The sequence below is a fragment of the Ziziphus jujuba genome, chromosome 2 (genome assembly GCF_031755915.1).
Source record: "Ziziphus jujuba cultivar Dongzao chromosome 2, ASM3175591v1".
NCBI classification, from domain to species: domain Eukaryota; kingdom Viridiplantae; phylum Streptophyta; class Magnoliopsida; order Rosales; family Rhamnaceae; genus Ziziphus; species Ziziphus jujuba.
The window spans coordinates 33,950,054-33,969,697 of record NC_083380.1 but is presented as its reverse complement, the minus strand read 5'-3'; the positions used below and the strand labels follow the sequence as shown (position 1 = coordinate 33,969,697).

Here is a 19,644-nt window from a genome sequence, read left to right as displayed (position 1 = left end):
GCGTAGCAACTTTCTCTGACCACAACATCTTTACACATGGCGTGGTGGACTGGAGGTCGTCTGCTGCCTCATGATTTTGTATATATATATATATATATATATATTATATTTATATAAAGCTTCGGGACCATATATATACATACTTTTTTTTGCTTGTTTTCAGCAAGACCATATAGAAGGATAGACGTATACATTAATGATTAATCATCTTGTTATAGTTTTATTTCCAATAATGCTTACTTGATCGAAAATTGACTTCCGCTACTCTACGGACTCAACTAAAAGTTTAATTTTTGTTTCTAGTTTTTAGTTTTTAGTCATCAGTGACGGTCTATATTACAGTGAATTCTCTTAAAAATTATAAAACAATAATAAATAAATAAATGTTTAGAAATTATCTATGATATAATATATTATATTAAATTAATACATTATATTTAGAGAAAAATAAAGTTTACCAAATTTGAATTTAGAATTATTATATGATATAGTAGTGATTTTATTTTTAAATTATCCTTGTAACAATATTTTAATTAAAAGTTTGTTGGAATAAAAATGGATAGTATAAAAAAGAAAAATGGGTCTCACTATAATAAAAGTAATACGAAGTGTTTTGATAATGATAATATCGAATCAAACATAACCTTCGTTTTTATCTCTGCGACATGTGACATGTATATAATGATCAAAGTATATATATATAGATATCATTGATATAGGCCAACATGTCTATTTGTGTATTTGTGTGTGTGTGTTTCTATATGCATATACGTATGTATTTTTAAAAATATATGTCTACTTGTAAAGAAAGATATTTTGTGATGTAAGATGCAATAAATGGGTATATGATATGGATCATGAGATGGAGGGTCCAATCAATCGGCCGGCAATACAATTTGGTGGTCTAAATTCATTTTATATTCAGCTCAAATATCAACATCAGAATATAAAAATTCTTGATTAGCCATTCTGGATGTATATTATATATCACATTCCAAATTTATTCTCGACTATATTCCAGCTAAAATAAATTAAAATATTTTAATATCTAAATCAATCTACTTAACTATATAAAATATCACGAGTAAATTACAGTTGGAAATTTTAATTGGATCTTTCAACTAATAAACTCTGTTTCTTAATTTTATGAGAGGTGCAGCAGAGTTCAAACTTCAAGCCGGTTTCTGTTTGTGAAAACGTCTATTTTTTAAGCAATAATATCAAGAGTTTGAATTCTCCATATCCACACATAATTAAAATTAAAAATAAAAATAAAAAGAGCTAATTAATTGGTTTCCTTATAGCAACTTTCTATTTATAAATGTCCGCGGATTTGTAGGGCTATATTTTAATTTAAAGTTGATAAATTATTGTCACACAAAATAATTATCTACACGATTTCATTTGATTTTCTAATGTTTTTATTTGTTTTTCGTTTAATTTCATTATATCTATATATTATTCAAATTTTAGTCAAGTTAATTGATGTTTTTTCTATGTTGATGCGAATTTTCAAACAAACATATACATCAATTTGCTTTGGGAGAATGATTATTAGAAAATAAAATCATCCAAAATATTCAACAAAATCAGTTGAGTTTAATTATTTAATAATATCATAGGTACTAAAATATTTATCAAATTTATTTATAACTAATATGTATTAAAATGTTATTAGTTAACATATTTATAATATAATTTAGATAAAAAAATAAAATTTTAAATAAATAAATAAATTTAAAAAATAAATTAATTAAATATTATCACACAATCTAAAATTTAAATAAACATAACATTATTGATAATTGGCAACGTCAGGAAATTAAAAAAGCCCATCATAATCGAAGTACTTTTAGACGTAAAGTAATCGTGACCATTTAATAAATGTGAAAGAACCTTATATTATATATATATATATATATATATACACATACACATAATAGAAAGAACCTTATATTATATACTGTGTATATTTTTTCGTACGCCCCTTTCCCTTTCTGGATGTATTATGTATATACATACCACTAAACAAATGAAGTCCGATCCAGACGTTCGGTTTTGTAAACAGGGCTGCTGTGACACATGAGATATAGAATTTGATTTTCCATTAATACATTGCTTTTCTTTAATATCCCTTTTTTCTACTTCATGAGCAAAGAGCTCACAAGTATCAAGTTTTAAGAGGCAAATTTATGTGCCTTATGTTCAATATGAAAAATCAAAGAAAATAACCAAAACATGAAATCAAAGAAAATAATCAAAACATGTACATATACATTCCCATTTCCCAGCCAGAACTTCAAAATTCACCCAAACAAAAAAAAAAAAAAATTTAAAATGCAAGGACTAAATGAAACATATTTACATCATTAGGGAATGGGCAAACAGCAACTGTTTCCAAACTCCATAAAGTACACTTTCTTTTTTTTTTCTTTTCTTTTTTTTTTTTTTCGTTTTCTTTTGTTTTTTTTTTTTTTTTTCGTTTTGGTAATGAGCATGTCTTTTAGGAAGAAAGAAAAACAGGAAACTAAAGTCTATATACATGCAAAGAAAACTCCACCATGAACGAGAGAAGAAAGGAAACATATAGGAGGAGGAAAGCAAGAGTGGTGCGTCACTCTTGTCTTGCAATTGCATCCTACGGAGGTTAGTCCTATCTGAACCATAAGCAACCTGAAGTTGTTAGATCGCCAACCAACCAGAAAGAAGCCACTAACGACGCCTAGAGAGGAAGAACTCAAAATCTGAATGCCTGGTTGGAGATTCCGCATTTCCTTTCTTGACAACAGCTCTTGCCATAAGACATGCCGTCTCCTCAAGCTTCTGCAACCGCTGCTTCAACACTTCAGTTGGGTTTAGGTCCGGTGCCTCTGTTGTCTGGTTCCTTGCTGATTCACGCGGCTGGAACCAGCATTCACCCTGTCAATTTTAACAACATCATTTTTCGCTTCGGAAGTGTCGTACCATATTAGTCAAGCATACAAATTAGACATGCAGAAGCTGTAACGTATGGACAAGGACTAGATAATGATTGGTAATGGAAGCAATCAAACTAGACAAACAGGTAATGAAGTAAGCAAATAAATAAATAAGTAAAATCAAATAAGCTACCAAAAAGGTCCTCTAATACAAATCCAAATGAAAGTTCCTAACTTGCAACTGGTTCCAAAGATATTGTTTTCATTAGTCTTTTTAATCAAGAGTTTGTTGACCACTTAAGAGGTCATTTTTCCTTGATCATTTCAATCAATTACCCATCTCTTCATCCTCAAAGTCCTTTACATTCAAATTCTTACTGCCAAAATCAACATTATCATCTAATTCCTTCTGAAACTAGTTTAAAGCATGGATTTCTCTTTGTAAATATTCATGTATGGAAACACTGCCCATGTATAAAAACATGCATGCTAAGATGTGTAACCATAAATATCCACATGCCAACAAATTTTAAGATACACAATGCAATAATGTATGTAATAAGCTAATTTTTTTCTTTCCCTTTCAAAAAAAAAAAAAAAAAAAAAAAAAAAAAAAAGGTAACTAAATGAGTTCAGGAGTGGATCAAACACCTGTTGAGGGACCCAATAAGAGACCAAATCATACCATTTGGCTGCTGGGAACCAAGTAGCATTCTGAGACACATAGAAATCACTAGATGGTCTTTCTAACGGAACTACACTAACCATGATCATTGGGAATGGTCTTTCTAATGAAACTATACCAACCATGATCATTGGGATTAGATGACAAGACAACTAATGGCCCGCTCATTTTCAAAGCATTTTACGAGCCAGGAAATAAATTATGTGATCCTGGTTCCTCTCCTACATTTATAATTGACTCCTATCTAAATCTATATGTGAGATCTAAATATGCGGCTCAAAAGAAAGAAATAAACACCACTTGACCATGTGCAGGTATCCAACCCGAAAGAGGTACAACCCATACATTGAGGTCCAAACATGTTTGTTGTTAAAAGTGTATAAAATATTATTTTCTCGCTTTCTACCAGCTAGCTTGAACTTTTAGGAATATTGGTTGTTTTGCAGAAATTTTAGCATGCACCCATCAAAAGTGCAGACTGAAAACCAGATGTACCACAAAGATAGTAGAAGCATTAAAAGTGCATCCAAGACCCATGGATTGGGAAAGGACATTGAAGAAGTAGCAGTATCAGTTTCAGAAAAATTTAAATCCACTCACAGAATGGGGACAATATTATTACCTGAGTATTGTAACTTTGTAACCCCACAACTGGAGCTACTACACTCTGAGAACTTTGGGCATCATCAGTGGCAGTTCTACGAACCAAATGACCAAATGAATGGTACGTCAAAAATGCTGCACGCAAGTTACCCTCCGGTATCCTATAAATAGGATACCATGCCACTGCATACCTGAAAATAACATTGCCTAAAAAATTAGTACTAAAAATTCAATTAACTGAACTTACTAAGGAAAAATTGCTCTGAGAGGCATATGGAATAATACTCTTGATTTATAGGGTAAAACATGTACTTCATTTAAAGATTCTGAAATATGTGTCCACTAACCAGGATCTAGGGTGCAGATCATTTAGTTTCGTGTAGTCTAGATTAATTGGATCTCCATAGACATTAGAGTCTGAGGGTCCTTCACCTCTTACCAGTTCCTTTATCCTGAGAAAAATAAAGATCAATATTAAGGCCCAGCCAATGAAAGAGTAGAACAATTAAGTTACCATCATCCAACAGTGGGAAAGAAAGCAAGCCTTAAGCAGCATGAATTCAATAAATTATACAAGCCACAATAAATACTTGTGACAAAAATTAAAGCAAAACAAACAAAAAATAGAAGGAAAAAAATAATAATAAAAAAAAAATAAAACTTAGGATTGATTGTTTCCTGAAAGTGCATATTCCCTTTTTTAGAAGTTATTTATTATAGGATTTTCATTTTTTTTTTTTCCCATCTGTGCAAATATGGAAATACACATATTATCTGTTATCAACCACATATAAAAATGAGTAATTGCAACTTTCAATGTTCTGGGGCTTAAAAAAATTAAAAAAAATTAAAAAAAAAAAAGCCATACTTCTCAAATAAAGGTCGTCTTAGCTGAGGTTGTTCAGATTCAAAATATTCAAAAATCAGTTCTACATCGCCAATGCTTGTTGTTCCAATAGGTTCAAATTCTGTAGAAGCTGAAGAAAGGCCTGAATTACACACTTCATCTATGAGAGGTGGAGTGCTTTCCACCTTACAAGGTTGAGGTAAAAGTAACGAAAATATAGGAAGGCAGCCAGCAGTAGGTGATTTGTCAGATTTCTCACCTAACATCTCAGAAGGATAAACCTTGTTACTAGTATCTACAATATGATTCTTACGGTTCCTGAAAAGCTGAACTGCTGACAGAAAAGGGACAAAGTAAGAACAATATAAGGAGCGACTAGCACCAAATCTCTTTGAATTAACATGATCCTCCATCTTTATTTCCATCCCATAGTTACCAAGCTTCTCATACCACTGCCACACTTCTCTTAAAGAAATGTTAGGTGTCTCATGTCTGCACAATGACACACCACAGATATGGTCCTCCAAGCAAGAATGACAACTTATTAATCTGCGAGGGCTACAAATAACAGGAGACGTACGATGGAGAATTCTTTCAATTTCTGCAATTGGGCCACCGTTGGCCATTTGAACAGTTTCAGATGCGAGTTCTAACCTACAAGTATCATTCACTGCCTGAGCTATTCTCTTTGAATCAGATTCAAACTGACTCAAATATTTGTTTTCAATATTCAAGTGATGACATGTATCTTGTTTGCTATTCTGCTCTTTTATCACATTTGGATCTTGAAAGTCCAATTTTGGAAGCAAGCATTCGTTTTCATGCAAGGAACAAGTAACATGTCCAACATTCGGATGCATGCAGCTTACATCTACTGCAAAATCAAGAGAATCACAAAGCACTTCTGTCTCACTAGAAGTTTTATTACTCCAACTCTCAGCAACTGACTCACCAGAATGTTCCAACAACGAACTCTCATCAGAGCTTGTCAACCCAGTATCCTTTGATCCTATTGGTATCCATTTCTGCAATGTAGATCCAGAACTGTGGCTTTGCTTGCCACATTCTGCTGGAGAGATTTCTCTCTGACCTTGTCGAACTGAACCGTTAAAGAAAAGATGAGGAAGGAACACTGGAGTCTGCGCTTGAACCAAATCTGATTGTTGGAAGATGTCAGATGCCGCTGGTGATGAGCTATCCCTTTCTACCTTTTGACTACTCGTGCTACAATTACAGGCACTTTCAAGAGGATCCATCTCATTTGGATGGACATGAATGCTGGGAACTGATTCAGTTGTCAAATCTTCCACTCTACCACTCTGGAAACCAGACCTCGGAAAATTAGTCTGAGAAAGTGACCCTGGAACAGTATTCATTACATTTTCATCATTCACCTGAGAAGAGACATCTGGTATTTCGTTCTGTGGCGTATTAAACTTTGCAACACCATCTGAGTTGGCCACATTGGCATGAGCACCCTTCCTGGAATAACAGTTGTATTCTTGTTTTGAAGCCAGGCCACTTTTTCTTTTGAACTTCTGAGAAACCTTATCTTTTGACTGTTTTTTATCTTCAACAGTGTTACATGTTCTCTTAAGTTCAGGTGCCTCCTTCGCGGTGATATCAGACTGAGAACAAATAGGAACTTTCTTCAACTCACCAGTGTTGCCATTGGCATCACCTCTCTGTACCTTTTGCCAGACAGAATGATTGTTTTCCTTCCCCGAACGGCCATGGCAATTTCCAACACTTACAGCTTTGGAGACATTTGAGATCCTGGGAACAATTTTATTTTGTTTAGTTATCTTACCAGGTGTGACCACCTGCATGTCGTTAATGCTGCAACCTTGCCTACTAGGAATCGCTCTCTCAGTCTGATCAAAGGTATCCGAAACATCATAACATTCTCGCTCAGAATGATCAGTTCTGCAACTTTCCTTTTCAGATTGTTTTGAATCAAGACCAAAGTTAGTAAAATTATCACCATTTGAACCAATGGAAATTGTTTCCAGCAAAAAAGAGTCATGCATGTTGCAATAACTTTTCCCATACATATCCTCAACTCCACCACAAATAGAAATTGTAGAGTCTAAGTTACTTACAGGATGTTTCTCCGTTGACTTTTGAATGACATAAGGTACAGTTACTCCAGGAACATCGACCTCATCACTGGAGCATGTGGAAGTCTTTGGAGACTCTACTTCAAGTGCAGTTGAAGACGACAATTTTCCATCTCCATGATCCACATTATTGAAACTTCCATGGACATATTCCTCAGACACCTCCTGTTCTATGACAGTGTCACATGAATATTTCTTGCCTGATTTTCCCTTTTTCCTTGCTTTCTTTTTTGAATTCTTCTTTACAACATTATTTACTTTTGGACTATTAGTAAACATTTCTGTTGAATTAATAGTATTGGAGCCATTTGGGATCATGCAGGAAGATTCACAACAGGATAATGACTTTTCACAATCTTTTGGCGGAAGTTCATTCCACTTGGTAGTTTTATTCACCGAAGCCTTATTCCGCGGTTGATGCCGCACAGTTGAACTGGGAATTCTTCTGTTTGTAAATGATGAGACACAGTAATTGCCACCATGCACAGGCCCTTTTGTCAGTTTTCTTCGATTAGCCTTGAATGAATTAATTGGTGGCGGGTAAACCAGTTGAAAAGTTTCCATATTGACCTGAGCACCAGATCTTAAGTGGTCTGATTGATCTGGATGTTTGAATGGTAGTGCAACAACTCTCCAATTTCCATCAGGTTGAACAGAAAGAAAAGTTATAACAGAACACCTGAAAGGTCAGAAGAGTAAAAGAGCAATTTATTACTTCTCAAAATAAATACACGAAAAAAAAAAAATGCGGAAAAAAGAAAGAATTGCAATTCAAGAAGTCGATCAGATATATTAAGAAAGTGCATCTTTAATAATTCAGAAATACACAACATCAAACGGTTGAACACTTCACAACAATCAGGAAATGCAAAATCATCATGTATAGTCTCCTGCTTCATGATATTTACATAGACCTAGTGTTTTCCTTATCAACCAGAAGCTGGTACAACTGGGCTACTTTCCACTTAAATTTTTCATAAATGTCTTCTTGAAAGCAACAAGCATAAAGAATATCACAGAAACATTTGAACTCTCAATTCATTCTTACTTTGAAATTATTTACCGTTTAATCACAAGAGAATCAATCCATAAACCAAGTAGAAATTTCAGTCACTCCAATTTACTTTTGCACTCTTAACTACACCGAACAAATTTTCAGCACCTGTCTTTAATTTCAAATGCTGCAAAAATTCACTAGGTAACATGCAAATGCACGCTCACTCAAATACGTAAGTATATACATGCAATGCATGCATGCATCTATACAGATACATATGTACTACATTTTTAATCATTTGTCATCTATATACCTATATCTGTGTCGTGTTTGTTAATGCACATGCATGAACATATGTAGATCCTGAAAATAGGACAAATCTAAGCATAGATGTTTGTTGCATGATTTAATACATAAAAGACATGTCTGGAATGCATGGAAGTAAATGTTTATGGCTTAACACAAAGGCTATAAACGTAAAAACTATTTTTTGTATAATCAGTTTTCTCTGGTATGTTACTCTAGAAACTATTTTACCTATGTTCAGAGTTCCTCCATGAGAGAGACGACACGTCACAATCCTAAAGAAAGATAGCCACAAACAAAAGTTAGAAAGATACTCCTACTCCAAAAGTATAAGCCCAAATTATTTAATTAAATTAAAACAGACACAGATAATATTACCTCCAACGAAGCACTGAGATTATTTTGTTCTTGAAATATGCAGGCTAAAGAACTGCTTCCACTGTCTGAAATTTCCGGAGTACCACTACTGGCTGTTTGAAGGGCACAATGCATCTTTTGCTGTGCCTGTCCACAATAGTAGCACAACATATGATCAGTTACTGAAACATAAAGTCAGAGTGAGATGTTGAATCCAAGAAATTGAGGGCCATATTCAAAATTTTGCATAAAATGAACTAGACTAATTATTGCCAAACACTAACCTTTACGAAGAGAAATAATTTAAACCAAAAGCAATAATCCATCTCAAGGACTATGCATTAGTATACTATAAGAGAACTAGGAAAATTTAATCATGGATCTTTGCAGGGTTTATGACACCCAAATATAATTAGCTCACAATATCATGAGTAGTTCAACTAGATGATGAAGAAGAGAGTTATGGAAACATTATTGAGAAACAATAAAACCAGCTATATAATAAGAAAGAAGATCCCCAGTTCAACAAAATAAACAATAAAAGCAACTTTAAAATGGGAAGGATTACGAAAGTAATTAGCTCACAATATCATGAATAGTTCAACAAGAGGATGAAGAGGAGATTTATCCAAAAAAGAGGATATATAAGGTCATAAATTCATTATAGATTTTCACACAATGAACATATCCTGCAAAACACTTGAGCCTTGTGTTGGGTGATGATGTGCTCGAGATTAGGATAGGCGTTACATTTACATAACTTTTAAGATAAAAAAGTCGAACAATTGTCAACATGGACAAGTAAAATAATTTCTCAGATGACAGCACAACTAAGAATCAAATAGCCTGATGTAACAACCATTTAATCAAACGCCACATTTGTTTTTAGGAAAGCAGCTATACTTCATAATTTCTGAAAGCTTATTCAATTTTATTCAATTTTTTATGACCAAAAACGACAATAACACATCAACTAACCTGGAAAAAGTCTATAGAATTTATACGAGAAACAACAATTATGTCAAAGGTCAACAACGAATCGAATCTAACCAAGAGAACAGGCAAATCAAACAGTAGAATGATGAACAGAAACACATATGGTAATATAATGACAAAAGTACGTCAATCTAATGGATTCGTATCTATAAAAGGAATAGAAATAAAATAATAGCGGATTTGCATCTATATATGGAATACAAACAAAAGAATAACGAACTTGCCTCTATATATGGAATACAAACAAAAGAATAATGAAAACATAACCAGGATCTGAATCCAGCTTTAACCCAAGTACAATGTCAAATTAGATATTTATAAAACTAAGGGACAGCAGTCCAGATACACGTACCTGTTCAATAATTTATAAATTATTCAGATACTTTAGAAATGGTACTCCGGATGCTTTAGTATTTGTAAATATGTTTCAAAGTTTCATTTTCGAAAACATTTTTTTAGATTTTTTGAAATACACTTATCCACAAGAAGTAATGGTACACATTCTTTTCTTTTGATTTTTCTTCATCTCAACAACTAATCAGACACTTTCAGTATGCACCTATATATATATATATATCAACGATACACTTATTTTGTCTATTCTGGATTCTTTTTTTCTGTAAAGAAAAAAAGAAATGCTAACAACTATCAAATTTTAATGTATGTATTAATGAGGCAGATTTATAGCCAAATTTATAGTCGGAGGTAGTGGTGACAGCAAAAAATGGAAAAATTACCTCCTGCTGTAGAAAGAAGATCCAGAAAGAAGAACACTTTATTAATAGATAGAAACCCTTACGCCCGTTTCCTCCCCAAACCATAAACAGCAATAGCTTAAAACCATAAAGGCTACACAACTAAAATTATGGGCAGCTTCCCGAAGTGATATATTAACAGAAGAAATTCAAACAACAAATTTAATCATGAACTAAATATTGAGAAAGCTCAGAGCAAATAAGAACCCAAGAATGGCTTCCTCCCAATCCAAACCCTGAAACTCAAATTCTATCAACAGTCAAAAAGGAAACCCATCCATTAAATTTAGCTAAAAACCCACATGGTCCACCAACAAAACTTAGCTAAATTTATCTCAAAAAGACTCAAAAACAAAAATTCTGAAAACTCCCTGAAAAATATGTCCCAAAAAAAAAAAAAAAAAAAAAGAGTAAAAACGAAAAGTTCACATATATTGACCAATTTGAACCGTTGACAAAGAATCTACTAAGCTATAACTTAAACCCATAATTCATCACCCAAAAATATCTCAAAATTAGATATAACTTAAACCCATAATTCATCACCCAAAAATATCTCAAAATTAGGAGTTTTTTTCAAGACTGATAAAGGGACCCCCAAATTTAGCTGTGAGGTTTAGATATCAAGCATACATAGAAACAGCTAATATTAGTCAAAGATTTCCCAAAATTCAGATTTTGGCTTACCAGCCGAAAAATATCAGCTACCAACCACAGATACAAAACCATAAAAAAAAAAAGATATATATATATATATATATATACAGATAACTAACAAAAATTCAAACAGAATTCATACAAATAAACACAACACTCATGAAAAGAAAACATCACAAAAACTACACTAGGTTATTCATGCATGAAAAGATTACAGTGAAAAGAAAAAAAAAAAAATATATATATATATATAAAAAAAAAAAAAGGTTCAAACTTTTTAATTATGGTAGTAAAAGAGTGACCCAGTACACAGTTTCTCAACATTTCCAGTTTGCATAGATAGAAATACAAATTACAAAACGAGAGTAGTATTATAGACCAAAAAAAAAAAAAAAAAATACATAGAGATCGAACCATTGCAGGAACTAATAGGAGCTGCTGGTTCTCCTCGCTGTCTGCTTAAAATGTTCGAGTAATTGTCCTAAAAATTCAATCTTTTCCACTCTTTATGCTTTCTCTTACTCTCTCATTTCGTGACTTTATTGCTTTATGGTTCACACTTTTTTCTTTTTCTTTTTTTTTTTTTTGGGCTGAGATTTTTGATTTGGTTTGGTTGTTTCGCTTTGCTTTGCGTATATGTATGTATTAACCATTCATCTTCCTAAGACTTTGAAGTAGATGCACACAGTGACTTAAAAAGGGCGATGATAAGGGTAGAATCGTCATTTAATTAACTAAGAAAAGAAATACAGTTTTTTTGGCCGAAGAAGAAAAGACATACAGTTGGTCGGCAGAGAGAATTAACAGAAACAGATATTCATTTACTTACCCAAAAAATAAATATATATTCATTTAAATTTTAGCTTAGCTCATACTATAATAGGGTTTTAATTTATTGTAGGAAAATATATACAAATTAATCGATTTTCAGATTTTATTTTCTTCCGTTTTAAGTTTATATAGATTTTTAAAATTTTAATGGATTGAAATTTATATATTTAACTTGAATATAAATATATTTTGATGTAGCTTATCAAATTACATAGATTTACTTAAACTTATATATATGGCTAGTAAATCCTAAAATTGTAGAGGTTATTGTTATAGTGCATTTTTTTTTTTTAATTGCAAGTAAACTGTATATATTTAATTATATCTGTATCTATGTTTTTGTTTTTTATTTTTTAAAGATGGTAAATATATCCATGTTGAATACTATAAGAACGAACATACCTACTATCTATATCATTTAGAATAAAATTTCTAGGGATTAACTTAATTATGCTGTATTTCTTTATAAAAAACTTAATTGGACAACAAAAACTTATTGATATTTCCATACTAAATATATATTCAAATAAGAATTATAATAAAATTCAAATATATATTTATATGATAATCTGAAAGTTGATGTTTATAAAACAAAATCAAAATAGGGGTAGAAATAAATTATATTTATATGATTCTATCTTTTTTTAATTATTATTTTTTAACAATATAAACAAAATGGTACAAAAGCAAGTGCTTTTGGCACACAACCCATCTACGAAAGAACTCAGAAAATCAGCACTCCGGCATTTCAAGTAATGTCTTTATATTTTCTAAAATTAGCTTTTTCATTTTTATTTATTTATTTATTTGTTATAATATCATCTATCATATACATAATTTTATGAAATTTTCACACATACATTTTTTTTTTTTGTCTTCAGAAATTATAATATATTTAAAAAAAAAAAAAAAGAGATTTCATGCAAGTCAATTGAATCTAATACCTAGAAATATATTATTAGTGATTTTATCATAAAATTGAACCTGCGAATACAGAATTTTCATATATATAATATATAAAAATAGACAAAATGTTAATCACAATTTATTTCATAATATTTACATGAAATGAAAGCATAATACTCTACATTTTAAAATTAAAATAATTTAGGGACAAAGGAGTAATAGATATTTATATAATTATTAAAAAGATATAAATATAAAATAAATACCTCAGCAATTTATGAAATAAATATTTTTTGAAAAATTAATAAAAAAACTGAAATATTATTATTGTAATTTTCTTAAAAGAAAATTGGAAGGTGTGCCATGTGCAAGGCAAAAGGAGAGGGGCAGTTTTGTCATAACAAAATATAGAAATATATCGGCGACCTTCATTTTAACCCGGGCGGATTGCATACACGCAGGACCACATTAACAGCTTAGGGTTCCCTTTGTCTTCATGGGGTCAGCCGTCAGAAGCCTCAAGGTCAACGGTTTCGGTCGAATCTTCTGATTAGAATATGGTGAAGCAGTACGATTGACGATGATGATGCGTAGGCTAAAAATGTCCGTACAACTCTCCACTTTTGGAGGCCAGTTTAGGGGCGCGTGGAGAAAACCGCCCATCACTTACCGAATGGACATGGGCTGGATAAAGCACAGAGCGCGTGAAGTGACGTTACAGTGAGAAAGGATTTGGTAGGGCCCAAAGCCAATGAGATAGTTTATGTGAGATTGTAGGCCCCATCTGACACCATGGGCTTTGGCTTCGACGAACCATGACCTCCACGTGGCATACATGCCTCCTCTAATTGATGACAAATATGTAACTGACCCTGCACCCGCGGGTCCCGCTATCATAATCTGATTTCTCTCCTGTTGATTTTTTTTTTCTTTTTTTAAAATAAAACACAATTTGCAAAAACAAGAAAATAAATGAATAAGAAAAAGGTTTGTGAAAAAAATATAACACAAATTTTTCATAAGCTTCGAATTCTCTTATTAGGATATTATTATTATTATTATTATTTTTTTTTTTTTTGGTGCCCTTTAATTTGTTTCCAAAATACAATTTTAAAAGATGGAATGCGATTCAAAAGTTTTGTGAGAACCGTTGCAGTATTCGTGCATCCACCTGAGTCCTGTCCACACTGCTCCTGAGTGACATCAAAGCTTTTGGCATAAACGAAGCATGGCATCCACGTTGCGAGCCATGCCTGTTGTTCTCGATGATCTATGTATGTAACTGACCCTCTCCTGGACCAGGGTCCCACTTTTTAAGTAGGGACACTTTCTTGTCCTTTTGCATCTTTCCTTTTCATATTGCACTCTGTATATACATACGTAGTTGTTAGTATCGTACTCTTAAAGCATGATTAGGGAGAAAAAAACGATACCTATCTGAAATTGTATTGTAAATGTATCTGAAATTGTATTGTAATTACCGATACATAATATATTTCATAACAATATATTTGATATGTCAAGACACGTATAATATGTGAGAATTTAATAAAACATTGTCATTTTGTGTAAAATTCTCTAAGTTTAGCTAAAATATATATATATATATATTGTTTTTATAAAGAATAATAAATGTAGATTTATTTACATCTAAAAATACAGACTATGATGCCATTGAAAATGAAAATTTAAACATTTAGAAAGTTTATAGAAACTATTATATGCCTGAATAATGATATTTATATTTTAGTGTAGTTATATTTTTATCTATGTTTAAAATACACACCATACAAGGACTAGGAAAAGATTTATTGGGATCACCACAAACACCTATGACTATCCATGACCAATATACACAGGAAAACCTATTAAGTCTAAACATATTATAATTAAACAAATATGATACACTTTTTCACAAAACGATACATGTTTTCGACACGTGTTATTATGATACACATTTCGACAACTATGTGTGTGTATATATATATATATATATTCTGTTTTTTCACGTTGCCTTTTTTACATTTTAGTAAAATAAAATGAATAATAATAGAAGCCAACTACAGCATTATCATATTAATTTTATTTTTAAAGAAAACCCCTGCACACAATGTAATTTGAATTTTGATTAATATATGCTACATGAAATTGGCAATGGGCGAATTTTCTTTTTCTTTTTTTTTTTTCCTTGTTTTCTCCATTCAAGAATCAATTATAATGATTCAACAATATTTTTAAAAAATTTGCAGTGTGATTTTTTTTCTTTCTTTCTCTCCCACTCTCTTTTTTATTTTTTATATATATATATTTTTTTTTGGGGACGACACACGAGCGTATCTTAGAAATTTTTTTAGTATTTATTTATTTTTAGTTACCGACGCGAATCGCAGATTTATTTGCAATATTTTTACAGTAATATTAAAATAAAATTTAGTTTTGTTTGCAAAACAAAATTTCACGGAGTACCTAAAAATAGAAATCACTTCCCGAATTTTAAAGTCTTCTCCACACACAAAAGTTATAAATCCATAATCATTTTGAATAAATGTCTCAAATATCAAGGTTAGATTTCCAAACACACAAGCAGTAAAGCCTGAAACAAACACATTAATTTTCTCTTCTTACATACAGACTATATAGAAAACCAAACAACAAAGGACACGCTTTCAAAATTACAGTTCAAAGCCAATTTGCATACCCATGCTCCTCCAATTTTCTTCCTCAGCGTGCCTCATACTGAACAACTGCAACAAGCAAGCATATTGTTAGACCGATTGCTTCAATATGTCAAAATTTGAGAACAAGATTATAATACACCAACAACACTTCGGACAATGGACCAGCCACAATTCCAGCAACAATTTCAATATGTTAATAAGGTTGCAGTTTTATAGTGGTCTAGACCTCAAAAAGGGAGAATACAATAAAGAGCAAAAGCATCTGAAAGAAATATCTTACGCGGCTAATATATTTTGTTCCCCAAGCCCCTTTTTTTATATTAGTATTTGAGTGAAGAGTATTTTATGCAGGGTATGTTCAAAACATCTCATAAAAATAGTTCCAATGTAAAGGTTTGATGCATTTATAGGGTGTCATTGTTTTATATCCCAAAATCCTTCTTCTAGCAGAAATGAAACTTTCAGAATACATTTAAGTACATAAAAAACTATCTTTTATCATGCAATTTACATATTAATTGCAATCTGGAGGCTTTTTCTAGTGAAAATCCATTATAGAGATGCTGAAATCCAGTTAATCTAAGATCCAAACTGGTTACAATAAAATTTACAGGAACGATCCTTAGTTTTAACTACACACTATCAAAAGGTGTGGAAGGGGAAAACAAGTAGCGCTTATAGCAATTCTAAAATTTTATACTAACAAATCTATATAAACAAAAAGCTAAAAACTAGTATGTTAAAACCTTTCAGCTTTCAAATACATCAACATTCAAAATCACAGTTCCAAATACATATATAAAAAGGTTATGAAAAATCAGCCATGTAATAAGATATGTAACAAAATATTTATTTTTAGAAAACGATCTTAACTCCTACTTCTGGCTTGATTATAACACCATGACAAAGGATAAAAGACAAACATCAAATGCATAAAGTTGAGCATGCAATTACACCCTATAATAAGCTTTGGATTCCACTAAAGAAAGAAAAAAGACAAGAAAATGAAAAACTTACATATTTCTATAGAAAACATAAAAACGAACATCTTATTCTCATTTTCATATCTTATTGCTATTTTCATCATAATTTTCTATAAACAAACATTAATACTAATATGCAGGTACCTTTCAAAACAAAGGGTGCCGTTTTCAAAACTTTGCAACAAATGACGTAACCAATTTTGGCTCATGTACAATCATGAACCTGTTGCCTATATAAAATAGGCTCAGGAACAGACACAAACACACGTATAGTACAAGATTTTAAAACACATCTTCTAATGTAATACCATTTTACAATAATACTAATGAAGACTAAGTGCCTAGCCTTGTAAACTTCTATAAGTTTCTAACTTTGCCCCAACATCGCATCAAATCCTACCTTTTGCACTACCTGATATCCTCTTATGCATTCTTTCCAGTCATTTTACAAATGGTTGCATTCGCACATCACCAACTATAAGAAACCAAGAAATCCAAATGTGGTTGAACTGATAAGAAACCAAGAATCCAAATGTGGTTGAAATGGCTAAGGGGGCAATAAAACATATGGTGAGGTACAACAATGGTTAAAAGGCCCACTCCAGAGAATAATTTTTCGTTTCCGCATATGCATTATTATTTATCAACTTCTTGAAAAATCACTATAAGTTGCGAAAAGGAAAAAACCTATCCGTGTCTAAGCAAAAGGCCTAAACGTTGTGAGCCAAAACTAACACCATAAAAACTGAAGCAACTAATATCAATGTTAATAGTACCAGAGTTGTTAGGGAAAATAGGATGTGAGTTTCCACACCAAAAAATAAATAAAACTGAAATGAAATACCAATATTATGTATATATACATAAATAAGAAAAAGGAACAGTTACCTAAATCCAAATCGGGTTAAAAACATAAAATATAAATCATATATTCCTATAACCTAATTCACAGTCGCCGTACAAACACTTAAATAAATTCTCATATTTCACGCTCAAAACCCAAGAAGAAAACTAAAAATTGGAATCGATAGAAGAAAGATGAACATACTACGACGAGTGCGCTTCTTGTACAAGATACGGTAACCGCACTCTCGGCACTGTATTACATCACCTGGCTTCAGAGTGTTCTCCATCCCACAATCTACACCAAAAACAATAAAAGTACCAAAAATTTTAAAACTTGAGGAGTTATCTTCTTCCCTAATTTCTTGCAATTTCTCAGGAAACAAACAGAGTTTCAAGATGTAAACGTACCTCCACAGATGTAAGTGACTGGTTCCGGCTGAGGATCCATGAAACCAAGTACAGAAATTTAGGGCTTTGACTTTGACAGAAGATAGCAGCAAGAGGTTTTGAATGCGCACACGGCTTGGAATCGGAGGGAGCAGAACATACATGTATATATATATATATATATATATTGCCGCGAAAGAGGGTTGGGTCGGATATGGAATGGGCCTAAATTTGGGTTACAAAGACCTTTAAACCCAGCCCAATCTAATTTGATGAAAAATTTCGTTACTCGTTAACTGTTTATGGTAACGCCCGTTTTTATTTTATTATCTTTAATATATAATATTAATTTTATATTTTCAAAAATTACAGGAACATTCTCTTACAGAGTTATAATATAAAGCAGATAACACTGTGAAAAAAATAATATATATATATATATATATATATATTATAATTTTACAATAAAAATAAAAAACAAGGAGATATTTATATAATTTTTTAAATTATTGATCAAATGGTGTAATAAATAAATTGATATTATTTTATTGGTTTAGATTGAATTTTATTTGTCGCTTATAAAAGTTTATTAATCTCTATTCAATTTATATTAATTTATCAACTAATAAAATAATATTTGATAACAGTAAACATAGGGTATTTGGAGATTTTCCACATTTTTTATATATATGTTATATATATGGGCAAATTCCAAAAAAAAAAAAAAAAAAAAAATGTTACATATGTGGGTCCCGTTAGTCCAATAAGGTTCAAAAATTGCGCGTGTACTTTATCTGGACTTCTGACCAATCTGATGCAGCACCAGCCAAGAAAGTCTACACCTAAAAGCATGAGAAATTTGGAAGTATGTTTTGTCTTTTATGCTTATTTTTTATTATTTTAATCTTTTTTTCTTTTTTAAGGTTATCATGTATTGTCAATTTTTGAGATAAAATAATTACTAGTAACAGTAAACAATTTCCACATACCGTTTGAATTCTGATCAATTTATTGTTTATAATATAAAAGTCCGGAAGATTTAGAATACTATTTATGCTTTTATATCCTAAATAACATAATTGAAGGTGTATTTTCAAAGATGAATATTTTAAGTTTATGAAATATCTTTTTTTTTTAATTTTTTACTTTGGTTTACTTAGTAAATTGTTTTTTTGGGACTAGATCGAATATAACAATAACAATAAAATAAAATAAACCACCAAAAAAACGCGGAGTCTTCATTTAATATAATTTAATATTGGTATTCATGGGATAAGTAAAATATTTTAATTTTTTTTTTAAAGATAAATGATATTTTAATTTTGGCTATGAAAGGGAAGAGAAATTTGGTGTGTTACTCGTTTTCATGAAAAGCTCGCTACACCTCCAATTAATTATACGTAATGCTATTAACATGTCCCTTTGGACACGCTACTTCCTCTTTGCTCACTGTGTCAAAGCTTTAATATCCCAATATCAAATTTGCAAAATTAGCAAACATCCAATTTCCTCAAAAATAAATAAATAAATAAATAAAATTAATATGAAGTTACTTTCTATTTTGGTTATATTTTAATTGGAAGTTTTATTATTGTTATTTTTTTTTATAAAAAAAAGGCTTAATGTAATTTATCATTTTTTAAAAATTTACAGAAAAGACACTTGAAACAGTATAGTTAAATTGAGCAATTGGATTTGGGGCTAAGTGCTTCAGTCTAACTGAGCATGATTTGAATAATGAAAGCAAAACCCATATTTATTCAAAGGAATCT

General features: G+C 31.3%; 2 protein-coding genes across 8 annotated transcripts; both read right to left on the bottom strand.

Moving 5' to 3' along the window:
* Positions 1-2,228: 2,228 nt before the first annotated feature.
* Positions 2,229-11,923, bottom strand: LOC107419732 (uncharacterized). 7 transcript variants are annotated; one of them, XM_048474221.2, is made up of 8 exons: positions 10,567-11,326; positions 8,855-8,980; positions 8,708-8,751; positions 6,448-7,852; positions 5,075-6,372; positions 4,554-4,658; positions 4,226-4,397; positions 2,229-2,919 (listed from the first exon to the last, which is right to left on the bottom strand). In XM_048474221.2, the coding sequence occupies exons 1-8, from the start codon at positions 10,648-10,650 to the stop codon at positions 2,713-2,715; spliced, it is 3,441 nt and encodes a 1,146-aa protein (XP_048330178.2). In that variant the 5' UTR covers positions 10,651-11,326; the 3' UTR covers positions 2,229-2,712. The 7 variants fall into 7 exon arrangements, with proteins under 7 accessions (XP_048330178.2, XP_024929174.3, XP_024929175.3 ...); XM_025073406.3 differs by having other exon boundaries at positions 5,075-5,183; positions 5,313-7,852; positions 10,567-11,324; XM_025073407.3 differs by having other exon boundaries at positions 5,075-6,990; positions 7,156-7,852; positions 10,567-11,322.
* A 3,573-nt stretch (positions 11,924-15,496) lies between these two features.
* On the bottom strand, positions 15,497-18,049 carry LOC107419711 (DNA-directed RNA polymerases II, IV and V subunit 12). The gene is made up of 3 exons (XM_025073385.3): positions 17,894-18,049; positions 17,688-17,780; positions 15,497-15,722 (listed from the first exon to the last, which is right to left on the bottom strand). Exons 1-3 carry the CDS (start codon positions 17,931-17,933, stop codon positions 15,700-15,702), a joined length of 156 nt encoding a protein of 51 aa, XP_024929153.1. The 5' UTR covers positions 17,934-18,049; the 3' UTR covers positions 15,497-15,699.
* Positions 18,050-19,644: the final 1,595 nt, after the last annotated feature.

Excerpts from the sequence above, each read along its gene's own strand:
- LOC107419732 (XM_025073404.3), bottom strand. The coding sequence starts at position 10,650 with ATGGTTTGGGGAGGAAACGGGCGTAAGGGTTTCTATCTATTAATAAAG. Across the intron at positions 8,981-10,566 it reads TCTTCTTTCTACAGCAGGAG|GCACAGCAAAAGATGCATTG; the intron begins GTAATTTTTCCA and ends TATTGTGGACAG. Across the intron at positions 2,920-4,225 it reads TACAAAGTTACAATACTCAG|GGTGAATGCTGGTTCCAGCC; the intron begins GTAATAATATTG and ends TAAAATTGACAG.
- LOC107419711 (XM_025073385.3), bottom strand. The coding sequence starts at position 17,933 with ATGGATCCTCAGCCGGAACCAGTCACTTACATCTGTGGAG. Across the intron at positions 17,781-17,893 it reads AGTCACTTACATCTGTGGAG|ATTGTGGGATGGAGAACACT; the intron begins GTACGTTTACAT and ends TTTTTGGTGTAG. Across the intron at positions 15,723-17,687 it reads CAAGAAGCGCACTCGTCGTA|TTGTTCAGTATGAGGCACGC; the intron begins GTATGTTCATCT and ends TGCTTGTTGCAG.